Here is a 12646-nt window from a genome sequence, read left to right on the forward strand (position 1 = left end):
CCACATTCGTCAATCACCCTTCATTGTGTTGATTATAGATGATGTATATCAAAAGTCAAGTCTCGTGACTGCCTTTTTAAAAAAAACTAGTTAAAGGAAAAGTTCACCAACTGAAGTATTATATAAATCTATCATTCATAATATACGGTCTGTAACATCGACCTGTATTAGAGTTTTGTAAATATCGATTCATCGTTATTAATAAATTAAATGTCGGATCAAAATTACTGTACGTTAATTGTTACTGTTGATCAATACCAGACCCATTTCGAAATGTAGTCACATGCAATTTAAATGTGTGTCAATAAAATAAAATCCACAGAATAATATATACCTGCTGCACAACATGGACAACTATCCAGGTATGTAAATCTACAAGCTATATATGCAATAAAGATTATATATATAGTATATGAATATAATGTTTTAAAAGTTGTAAACTTGGTTTATTAAATATAATATACTTATTATCAACTTCCTTGTTCAAAACAAACAAATTTACACTGAAAAAATGTTGTAAATTTGTCCTAGGACTATCAAAAACATGTAATATATCAGCCAACCAAAACAGAAGTAGGTAGATTGGCTATGACTTCATCTGTTAAACCACAATTCATGTTATATTTTGTTGATTTCATACCATGATGTTAACCCTCTGTTAAAACTATGAATTAAATATTAAGTCCCTGCATAATGGTGGTTTTTATTGTGGTTTTGCTCTAAAGAGACGGGATTAGCTGCTGCAGATTTTGAAACTTAAGATAAACTATATAGTAAAATTAAATATTCCTTAAAGATGAAATTTAAACAGATAACACATGACGTCTATACTAAAAAGGTATTAAATATTTTTTCCCTATTACAGACAAATAAAATCATTTCTTCAGAGCAAAATAAAATCTGAGTTAAAAATAGTGGACTACTTATCAAAACTATCAATTATATTATTTAAACCAGATTGTTAATCTCTAAATTTCGGGTAAGTGAAGTTAAAAATGGAAGATATAGAAATATTCCCAGAGACCAAAGGTTCTGTAAATATTGTAATAAACTAGAGAATGCATACCACTTTTTTCTCGATTGTTAACTGAACTCAACTTAAAGAGATCAGTTATTTTTAAAAAACCAATAATATAAAACCCGGTTATACAAATTATCAACTACGTTTCAAGCTAAAACAACTTTTAAATCCTAAATATAACGTTTGTAAGCAGTTTGTGACTTTATAGTTGCGAAAATAAGGTCCATATCAAGTTACATTATCAGGACTATTTTTTTGTTAATGTTTATTCTTGTAATTCTAGACTGTCGTGTTAATACTGAACTGTCTTAGATGCATGGTTTAATTTTTAGTTGTTATCGGCTTTGAACTAGCTTACAGTAACTGCGAGTACTCTCAGATCTGTACTTTGTGTCTTTTGTGGTTTTGTTACGTTTTCTGTGCTTTGTATATAGATCCGATGAGTGTAGCCCTTATCAACTGATTTTTGTAGTTTGTTCTCATTTTGTACTGTTACACCACTGTCCCAGGTTAGGGGCGGGTTTCACGCCAGCAAACATGTTAAACCCCGCCACATTCTGTATGTGCCTGTCCCAAGTCAGGAGCCTATAATTCAGTGGTTGTCGTTTGTTGCTGTATATCATATTGTTTTTTAGTTTATTGTTTTGTACATAAAACCGTTGGTTTTCTCGTTTGAATTGTTTTATATTTCTTGGCCCTTTATAGCTAACTATGCGGTATGGGTTTTGCTCATTGTTGAAGGCTGTACGGTGACCTATAGTTGTTATCTTCTATGTCATTTGGTCTCTGGTGGAGAGTTGTCTCAGTGGCAATCATACCACATCTTCTTTTTTTATATATATTTTGTGGGTTATTTTCTTGACCAATATGGATGTAATTTTCAAATAAAGTTATTTTATACTATTACATAATCAACTAGGTTAATGGCAAGTAAATTTGCCATGTAAATCTCACATAATATTTAAAATACATACATCTAAAAGTTGTTTACCTCTTGTATCAAGTTTTTTTTATCACAACTATACCTTAATTCTCGTACATTTTCTGAATCATAATTTTTATATATAGGAATATGCACAACTATCATATATTCATCATTTTGTTAAAAAATCTGGCTTTGAACATGACCGGGCTTTCAAATCGCCACACAATACAATTCCGCTTTCATTCTTGTCATTCTTATATTTGTTAGTAGTATCTACTTTCTAATAAATATCCACTAAATCGTTTGAATATCTTGAGTTGCTTGGTGTTATATATGCAAAAAGGAGAAAGATATCATTCGTCATGCAAGTCGAAAAATTGTTTTAGCCATTGGAAATCTTTACTCGCATTTTTCTAAAAAAATTACTCCTTGGCGAAAATGATTTTTGATCAGGATAACCAAGCCCTCCATAAAATCTAAAATAAGACGATTTTGATCTACATACTGAAAAATATTGATGGTGTCATCTCCAAGATGGGTTTCAGTTAACATACCAATGTCATTATTTCCCATTTGTCTTATAAACTATTTGTCATGAATGTTGTTATATGGGTTGGATATCACTCCTCCGACAATCACATTCCAAATACTTAATATTAATAATCAACATCTCTTCCTTCAGAAAAGTCTGGCTATCCGCCACCACCTGCCTATAGTCAGGTTTACTCTCAGCCGGGTCAAGGATTCTCACAACCAGGTCAAGGATTCTCACAACCAGGTCAAGGGTTTTCACACCCGGGTCAAGGTTTTTCACAATCTGCAGTGTACAATCAACCAAATATTATACCCTCAAGAAATGTTGTCGTGAGTATGAAACTTAAATGAATAAACATTTACTTATCTACCTTTAAAGTTAGACTAGGAATTTTCTGATTTGCCCACAAAGAGCCCCGTTATTTTTAACTTGTATGCCTCTACGTAAAGGCGATATTGTAAAAATGGGAGAAGATACCGAGGGGCAATAAAAAATCAGTATTCCAATAAAAACAAACAACACCTTGGCAAAGAAACGAAGTAAATACAATGATAACATGACACTACACAGATAACTAAGATGAAGCAACACGAACCCCATCAAAAACCGGCGAAACTCAGATTCTCGTGATGGGTAAGCAATTCTTGCTTTATTAGTGGCACCCGTCTTATTACTTGGTGCGTTATATCCTTTTAAATTATTTATACTTTCTGAAAATTAATCAGAATCCTCACTTTCTCAGCGTGAAAAAAACTACATTACCGACTGTTCAACCTACAAATATCAAAACCCACACAAATCAAAACAGACTCGTGAACAAAAAGAACACATGGCCCAGACGGTCCGACTAAGTACAGGGACAACATGGGGTCAAACCATACATTTTAAGTCTATGCTCTTTTAGAATTGTGAAGTAATATCGTAATCGATAAACAATGACAGATTCTCAATTTGTAATGAAAGGAGACAAATCATGTTTTTGTATTGATTTGTATTTTTAAGGTACCGAACGGACAACATACACAAGGGAACATACCCAAAGACTGGACCGTGCCTGCAGTTTTTGCAACCTTCTGTTGTGCTTGGCCATTGGGGATAATGGCGATCTTAAGCGCAAGTAACGTGAGTCTTAAACTTATATAGTAATGAGAGTCTATTTATATTTTTATATGTTGCAGTTAATAGAAGTTTAAATATGATTTTGTCTATATAAAACTGTTATTCGAAAAATAGAAAATTGCAGGATATGGTATGGACATACCTTACACAAAACCATACTGTCTAACATGAAGGTGGTATTTGTATAATCACTATAATGCATGTATTTCTTTTCCAATAAGATGGATGGGAGTGTTTGTGGTAAATATTATATGCATATATCGATGTGAGCCAAGGCTCCGTGTTGAAGACCGTACTTTGACCTATAATGGTTTACTTTTATAAATTTGGACTTGGATGGAGAGTTGTCTCATTGGCACTCATACCACGTCTTCTTATATCTATATTTCAAAATAAAAATATGTTAATGTTCAATAAATATGAACCTTTGTTCAAGACCTAAAAGTTGAAACGGATATTTAGCGTACAAGCTCACAAGGTCACAGTCCACAGGAAGACACGTCACCGTACCCAGGCACATTAATCTGCCTCCTAGTCGACCTCCACGTCACAAGGTCACAGTCCACATGAAGACACGTCAACTTACCCAGACACATTATTCTGCCTCCTAGTCGACCTCCACGTCACAAGGTCACAGTCCACAGGAAGACACGTCACCTTACCCAGACACATTAATCTGCCTCCTAGTCGACCTCCACGTCACAAGGTCACAGTCCACAGGAAGACACGTCAACTTACCCAGACACATTATTCTGCCTCCTAGTCGACCTCCACGTCACAAGGTCACAGTCCACAGGAAGACACGTCACCTTACCCAGACACATTATTCTGCCTCCTAGTCGACCTCCACGTCACAAGGTCACAGTCTACAGGAAGACACGTCACCTTACCCAGACACATTATTCTGCCTCCTAGTCGACCTCCACGTCACAAGGTCACAGTCTACAGGAAGACACGTCACCTTACCCAGACACATTATTCTGCCTCCTAGTCGACCACACTCTTTGCTCTTTCTCTAAACGACAGAGAGTCGCTGTTTGATGAAATGTTAGTTCATTACCTTAAGATAAATAGATTATCTGTACATTGTAGGCAAATATAAAATTTATTTTGTACAAGCTTTAGAAACGGAGAGAAAAGCGAAGCTCGCCTAGCTTTTCTAATTTTTCGTAGCGTGTAAAAATACATTTTATATTTTTTCCTGCAATGTACAAATAAAAGTCCGAATTATACACCAATAAATTCCCTTAAAATGGCGTTTAATCCTATAATAACCGTTAACAGTTCGTAATCTTCAATATAAATGAAGCTGTAACTGTATACCAGAAGAAGAAGAAGAACTCACAACAGACGAAGAATACCAGAAGACAATAAACGTTTATATCGCTTCATGATATAGATCTGTCAACCTGTATGTTATATTAGAAAGGTCGATTGCAGGATAATATACAATTAAACTTGAAAATTGAAAAAGCAATTGTAGTGCTGACCAAAGATGAACTTTTAGAATAGAATAAAATAATTACATTACACGTTTGTTTCATTAGAATCCGTAATTTTGATTGGCTGTCAACAATCGCCAGGCACTCTATTACCGTATTTTATTTCCGATTAGAATACAACAGTTACGACTGCCCGCGCTATCCGTGATAATGGTAAAACAATGCATAGAAAAACAAACGAAAAGCTTGATATAAATTTTAAGTTAGTGGTTTTAGCATTAAAATGTAATTTTAATAATTGAATGCTTCTTTTTGTAATTTTATAGTGTTGTAAAAGCGTTGATCGTGCGCACATGCTACGAAAGCGCTTCATACAAAATGTGCTTCGGTCAACGTCTTTACACCCCTATAAATTATAAAAAGGATTCAATTCTTAAATGAAAGCGATGTAATTGGGGACAAATTTGGAACCAACCATAGTGACAGTTTCAGAGCAAAACGGTGAATGGTTTAGCACTCAAAAGTCTGTTTCTGTATTGCTGAAGTTCCTCCTAATTAAAATGATGACTCTAATAAGTTGTTTGCACTATTAGTTTCGGAGCCGGTACGGTGAAATGTTGACCACTTAACGAGCCTTAATTGTGTGTAATAGTCTTTACTCTTCGTATCGCTGAAATTTCTTTCAATAATGGCAACATGTTGAATATTGCACCCGTCTACTTCTCATTAGCCTCAGACATTAAGCCTATACATATAAAACATTTTGTTTGAAACATCGAATAATTTACATGAACTCTGTCTGTATGAAGTATGCAAACTAAAATAAAAGGTAACAAGAAAAAGTTTTGAATCTGGGATAGCAACGCAAAAAAATATTACATATAAGATCATTCTTAGGTTTGATTCATCAATTAAGAATTATTATTTATTTTTTTACAGGCAAAACAAGCAGTCCAACGTGGAGATATGGAATTAGCACATTTGAAGGCAAAGAATGCCAGAAACCTAGTAATAGTTGCAGTAATTGTGGGACTTCTTGGTTGGGCTTTTTTAGTGGCATATATATTAATTCGGATTTACGTATTTTAGTTGGAGAGTTGATTATTCCAATTGAAAGGCCAGACAGTTTACATAAAAACGGATGAATTAAAATCACATGTTTCAATTAGTAGAATATGTATAATGTTTGTATATTATTTAAGAAATGATCTGAAATAGTTCTGGAAAACCTGATATTATTGTAATACAATTAAATTATTTTTTACTCATTCCAGATTTATTTTCTGTCTATTATATTTATTTTACGTTTTCTTATATAAATTATTATGCATTGTTATAAATTTATGAGGATTTAATTACTCAATTTGGATCTGCATGAACGGACATACTGGGTATACGTGAAAGCTACAGTAACCCATAGAAACACAAAAACAAAAACAAACGTCTAGCGGTCAACATATAGTCTACAACAATATACAGTCGTCTGTACAATATGGCCAGCAAGATATACTGAAAAGACAACCACTGACGAGGTTCCTGACTTGGGACAGGCGTATGAACATGAACTCTTTTTAAAAGATATCAACCACTTCCTCATTTTATAACAGTATAATAGTTGACAAAACACCAGTTCAAACAAAAATAACCTGCTGTTATGGAATTGTGCCGTCGTATTTACTCTTAATATGGCTGTGCTTCAGAGTACATTTCATCCAGGACGGTCGTAAACAGTACAATAAGACACGATCCAATGACTTACACAGAACATGCAGAGGGAACATCTTAGTCTAACTTAAAAATAAAAATTAACGAATTGGTGTCATCCCAAAAAATACCAAACGCAATGATTGGAAAACAATAATATAGTTTAACCTCGTCAGTTATATATATAGTCAATAAGCCAGATATATGGAAAGATTAAAGGGCATTGACTCGTTATTTTTATGAATATTATTACTGCAAAATTTGGGTGTAAACTACTACTTTTTATTACTTTACTACAGATTGAATAATACTTCAACAATAACCATCTATATTTGTGATAAGTTGAAATTGTCGTTTTCAACATTTGCCCGTGTCTAATACATAGTAAGTACATTTAAGCACCCCAAGTGTTCAAATTAGTGGATTCATTTATGCCACGGTGGTTGCCCTGGAGACAATATATCATATAGTATTGGGCAGAACAAAGTAGTAACGTAATTAGCATTACTTATAAAAGGACTTCAACATTGAGCTGCAGTGATATCACAATTACAGCCATCAGTGTAGAACAACCAAAGTTAAGTGAGAAATAGAATAAGTTGTTTGTTTAATTGAATTGATTCAACTTTCTTTATATGACAGATCAAGATGTACATATGGTCCATATATCATTCTTTGACTTTAAGAAATCAATATACATTCTTCTCACCATCTGGTTAAAATACAGATCATCTGTCCAAGCCTTGTAAGCAAAGCATTGACACAGGATCAGACTGTTCCTCGCATAAATGCACTGCACGTACAAGTTTCGTCGATTTTTTTTATCCGCATTCTTGCTATATTTAGTACTAAGCGACGTTTGCTTAATATATAATTCTGTTGTCTGTTCCCGCATTATTTGGGATATGGATTTCGTTTAACGTTTCGCTGAAAAGCTCGATAGAGCTTGTGAGCAATACCATATTGTTGTCGTCTTGAATATGAATAAAGTTTTTGGCATACGACGTTAAGCAAACAAAAATGAATCATATATATAATTTAGCCTAACAATGTTAGATCTACATGCAACCATCAACCCAAAAAGAAGCCGAGAAAGAAATGCTTTAATCGACTATATAGTCTATAAGGTGGAGTGGTCTAGGATGATGAAAATAATGCAGGTGCGGAGTAGGAAAGGAGTTTCCAAATCCAGCTAAGGGAAGCAATCTAATTAAAATATAGATCTCTAATTTCGTTATACTCATAAAGTGTCCGAGCACGCGAGTTAAGATAGATTTAATGATGAAAAAAATATTGTCGTAATTAACAGGCACAGAAACTTGGGAGGTAAATTATCTTAATAATACTTGACTCGAAATTTTGATGAATCAACGAAATTGGTAACAATTTTTTTATTCTTTCTAAAAATCAGTAACTCGTGTAGGAAATTGTACATAATGTCTTACACTCATGGTAGAATATTCTACATGCAATAAAAGACATGAAAAGAACTTTTATGTTTTTCTTGTGACAAAATAACACTTCATGTGTATCGGAATAAGTTATTACCACGTAACAAAAATCGAGCGGTTAAGAATGTTTACAACTCTATAATCTTTTAGAATTTCACGTTGTTGATATTTTAATGACATGGAGTTTCGCATTCTTTTTCCCCAAACCCCCACTACATCCTAATAAAACAAATCCGCGATGGTCGATGGCAAGGCACTTTGGTGTGTGTTTGATATCCAATTTTCTCAAACTCTGAGTTGCTAAACATCGGCCGGAAGTATTAAGAATGTGTAACGTGAGGCTTGCAGCATCACATAAAATAACTCGATTCGTTTCTGTGACTACTAAGTCAGTAGGAGTAAAGGTTCCCTGGTCAGAAGATACTGAACCTTTATAAATGCATTTAACTGCGTCACTATCGTCTCCACTCAAAATAATCAGTCTTCCATTACGATACTTGCGTTTGTCTATCACGTAAATATTCCTCGACTTGTCTGAAGTAACTTTGAATGGTGTGGAATCGTCCTCGAACAGTGGTTTCTTGTTGTTGTCTACACTGTACTTTTTTATGTGTTTTCCGTACAAGTTCATCACAATAATCTGTGTATCTCCTGTGTACAAATAATCTTCGGTGGCACCAACAATAATTTCGCCTTCGCTAGTGATATGAAGAGCAGCGGTTGTTTTCAATGGCGCCACGCTGTACTTAGATTTTTCTAATTTTTTGTCAGCAGAAAGTCTGCAGAGAATAGACTCTTCAGTAGATAATAAAAGATCTCCGGACGGCAGAAATGCCATACTTTTAAAGTTAACAACGAATTCGTGTATTTTCTCTAGTGTTCCATTGAAAAGTTTCACATGGTGGAGTTCACCTTCGAAAATGTCTGTTTTTTCTGCATTCATAAGTATAGAACCGTCAGAACAGTTTTCAATATTACCAATGGACGGAAATTTCGATTCATAACTTTCCAATACACTGAACGAGATACTGGCAGGAATGTCTTGTTCTTCAACATTTTTAACAATTCCATAAAGCGATTCTATACCGCACTGGGTTACTTTTCCTGGATTGAATTCCGGTAAAGAATCAAACTTCGTCTGAAAGTCTATCCTTATATCAAAACTCAGTTCTGTTCGCGCAGCTTCAAACACGGCGCTTTTATTTTTAGAATTGACGATATTTGTGAGACTGTTATTTCTTTCTTCCAATTCTATTCCGTATTTATTTATCTTTTTCTCTTCTTCTTCAATTTCACTTTTTATTGCCTCCCATTTCATACTAAGTTCGAGTAACAGCTTTTCTGTGTGTGCGTCTATGGTATCTTTTAAAGTCTTTCCTTGTCTTTGAATATTCTGAATTTCCGATTCAAGTTTTAAATAACCACTTTGCTTTATTGACCCTAATGTATTTTGGTGTCTAAACATGTCGACAATAATCTCTTGATATTTAGAACTTCGAGCTTTTAATTTGTAAAGAGAAAATGTGCAACCGGAATCTAAATCAATTATTGGATGGTCCTTATGGGGTTGCGAAATGCACATTGTGCAGACGACATCTTCGCATTGCTTGCAAAAACCACAGCCGCGCTGTCGGTGGGTTTCACAGTTAACAATACTATCATACCTCTGCTCGGTTGAACCAGTTACCTCGATATCCACAATTTTGTGCTGATTATACAAGTCCAATTCGTTCACTTGATGCAGAATACAACAATTCATACACATAAACAAATTACATGTTAAGCATCTACCCTTGATAGGATTTTGTTCCGGACATCCCTGACACGAAATAGCAAATTCTTGAAACGATCCAGACATTTTAACAGCGAGAATTAATGTTCAAAGACTTATAATTCCAGAAATATTCAGCAATAGAAATAATTCTCCTCCATTTTATTTGCAATCGTTAACGCTTGTTAACATGACCTGTTTTCTGTTAAATCAACTTTTGGAAAATCTGGTTGACGGGAAATGTATATATTATACATTTACCTGTGTCCTATTTATGATCTTATAAATATAGATTACATCATAACTTTAATATTTTTAAATGCCTAATTATTGTGTATTGTATATTTGAAACACGAAAAATTAACCCGTACCTTGCATGGATGCCTTGGTTATGAACTATATTCCGACAGAAAACAAACAAATCAAGCGAAGGAGAAAGAGTCTTGTTTTGTACTAAGAAATGCAAATATTCATTTACTTTCGATTTCTGCTCATTGATATTCACATATTTTCATGCTTCTATATATATAAAGGACGAGTTGTCTAGGGCGCTTGACACAGTGCAGGCGATGTGGCCACGATGTCACAGAAGAAAGGGTTCGAATCCCGTTGAGGGAAGAACGCAAATTTGCAGATCTAACATTGTTGGGCTAAATTTGAGACGATTTGAATATTTATATAATATGCATGTACAATGTATATCAATTTTCACTGGAATTTCGCACCCCATACAATGAACACTGATTACTAATACTGTCATAGGTCCTTTGGGACCATATAAAACTACAAAATGCCGGGATTCGCGAATTATATTTATATGTATATTTTTTTAAATCGAAATAACTAGGCACATGCACTTTAATATCTTAACATTCCTACTCATTAATATTGTTGCAATGACGTCGTAAGGTTCCCGTGGAGAGGACGTGTATGCAAGTCAAGGATGTTTCGTTTTATTTGAAACCGCAGGTCACTTCAGTACACCAACGGATGATCTTCAGACCCTCACAGGAGAATCCGTTGAACTATAGCATATAGTCACTTGCTTGAGTTTTTCATGATTGGTCACTGACACCATAGGCAATTAACACCCAATTTATCCCGTTGAATTATTTTCTATTTTCAATTGATTTCATTTTTAGCTTATTTAACTATATCTAATACATAACTAACACAAGCTTACGATGTGCCGCACCCTCTACTCGTTTTTTTCTTATTTAGAGGGGCGGTACCGTACCGTTGGCGGTACACACATAAACCGCTTTCAATGTGTCTTTTTTTTCTTCGAAATATTGGATTTTTTTTAGTTTGTATCATATCCTGGAAGAATATATTCCATGCCCTTACGGGTGTCTCAAATACTAATCAATATAATTATTATTCCGAGTATTATTCCTATGAACTTTATCAGAAATGATTTTGCGATTCGTTTCATCACGAACATTTGATAAAATACTCGAGCACCGCCAGCAGAACCGGTCTGCCAATAGACACAAAACACCAAATGTTACACTAATATCGAAACAGATACAGAAATGGAGATCTCCCGTCCAGACCCTCATGAATGAGGGACGTAATGGGGTCCCTTCATGACGAATAACGGTAAACAATCTTGCCAAATGACGTTAACGGTAAGTTTTGGTGCATGACGATAAAATGTACACTTTCTTTTAGACGATAAAAAAAAAATCGACTAAATTTGACGAATCACGTTGATTTTTTTCCACAAATAACGGTATAAACGATAATTATTTGACGCCTGACGGTAAAGGGGCATTCCTACCCTCATGAATGATTCTTTGTCTTGAGGTCAAGGAACAGTAAATGGGCTATGTCGCAGATTTTGCTAAAACTTTGCATACAGCCTTGGCTCGTTGAACTACAACTGAAAATCGAAAAAATAATGCATTTATCTCATTTATCATTTGAAAAATTACTGATTGAATTCTTTCAAAATGGGTGAACATTTGTATAGAAAGCACATAACATCGGCCATAAACCGTCTAAAATTTGTCTTAAAATCTTCAAATCTCTAATTTTTACTCCATAGATTTTTCTTAAAATACTGTATGTTCTTGACACATAAAATACTGTTTTAATGATATAAAACAATCATATGGTCATCGACTTCGTTTTTTGTTTAACAATCAATTTGTTACCTTTTTGGTAGTGAAAAACGTCAAAAATCAACGTTTTACGACCTGCAACGCGATGACGTTACAATATATTTCGACGTTTTGTGGCATTTTTTCACAAAGAACTCAATTTTGAATGATATATACCGTAAAAACGAAGTCGGTGACCCTATTTGTTTTTTGCACCATTAAAACGGAAAGTTATGCATCAACAACATATAGTTTTTTAAGTACAATCTATGGAGTAGATATCAGAAGTTTGAAAATTTGAAGACAAATTCTAGACGGTTTTCGCTGATTTTATGTGCTTTCTTTACAAATGTTTACCCATTTTGAAAGAATTCAATCAGTAATATTTCAAATGTTAAATGAGATAAATGCATTATTTTTTCGATTTTCAGTTGTAGTTCATCGAGCCAGAGTTGTATGCAAAATTTTACTGAAATCTGTGACATAGTCCATTTACTGTAACCATTCCGTAAAGGAAAGAACGAATATATGGTACGTCATCGATTTTTTTACTTCGGTCTTTCTTTTGTTTCC

The 12646-nt window shown here is 34.2% G+C and overlaps 2 protein-coding genes across 2 annotated transcripts; one reads left to right on the top strand and one right to left on the bottom strand.

Annotated features, from left to right (window-relative positions):
- The first annotated feature begins 220 nt into the window (after window positions 1–220).
- On the top strand, window positions 221–6310 carry LOC127705312 (proline-rich transmembrane protein 1-like). Its single transcript, XM_052209629.1, has 4 exons — window positions 221–362; window positions 2629–2810; window positions 3484–3603; window positions 5982–6310. Exons 1-4 carry the CDS (start codon window positions 347–349, stop codon window positions 6129–6131), a joined length of 468 nt encoding a protein of 155 aa, XP_052065589.1. The 5' UTR covers window positions 221–346; the 3' UTR covers window positions 6132–6310.
- Window positions 6311–8125: 1815 nt separating this feature from the next.
- On the bottom strand, window positions 8126–10232 carry LOC127704845 (uncharacterized). Its single transcript, XM_052209069.1, has one exon. It carries the CDS (start codon window positions 10053–10055, stop codon window positions 8352–8354), a length of 1704 nt encoding a protein of 567 aa, XP_052065029.1. The 5' UTR covers window positions 10056–10232; the 3' UTR covers window positions 8126–8351.
- Window positions 10233–12646: the final 2414 nt, after the last annotated feature.

Source organism: Mytilus californianus, unplaced genomic scaffold, assembly GCF_021869535.1.
Source record: "Mytilus californianus isolate M0D057914Y unplaced genomic scaffold, xbMytCali1.0.p SCAF_6, whole genome shotgun sequence".
NCBI lineage: Eukaryota > Metazoa > Mollusca > Bivalvia > Mytilida > Mytilidae > Mytilus > Mytilus californianus.

Coding starts and splice junctions, on each gene's coding strand:
- LOC127705312 (XM_052209629.1), top strand. Junction 2,811..3,483: donor TACCCTCAAGAAATGTTGTC/GTGAGTATGAAA, acceptor TGTATTTTTAAG/GTACCGAACGGACAACATAC. Junction 3,604..5,981: donor CGATCTTAAGCGCAAGTAAC/GTGAGTCTTAAA, acceptor ATTTTTTTACAG/GCAAAACAAGCAGTCCAACG.
- LOC127704845 (XM_052209069.1), bottom strand. CDS start 10,055: ATGTCTGGATCGTTTCAAGAATTTGCTATTTCGTGTCAGGGATGTCCG.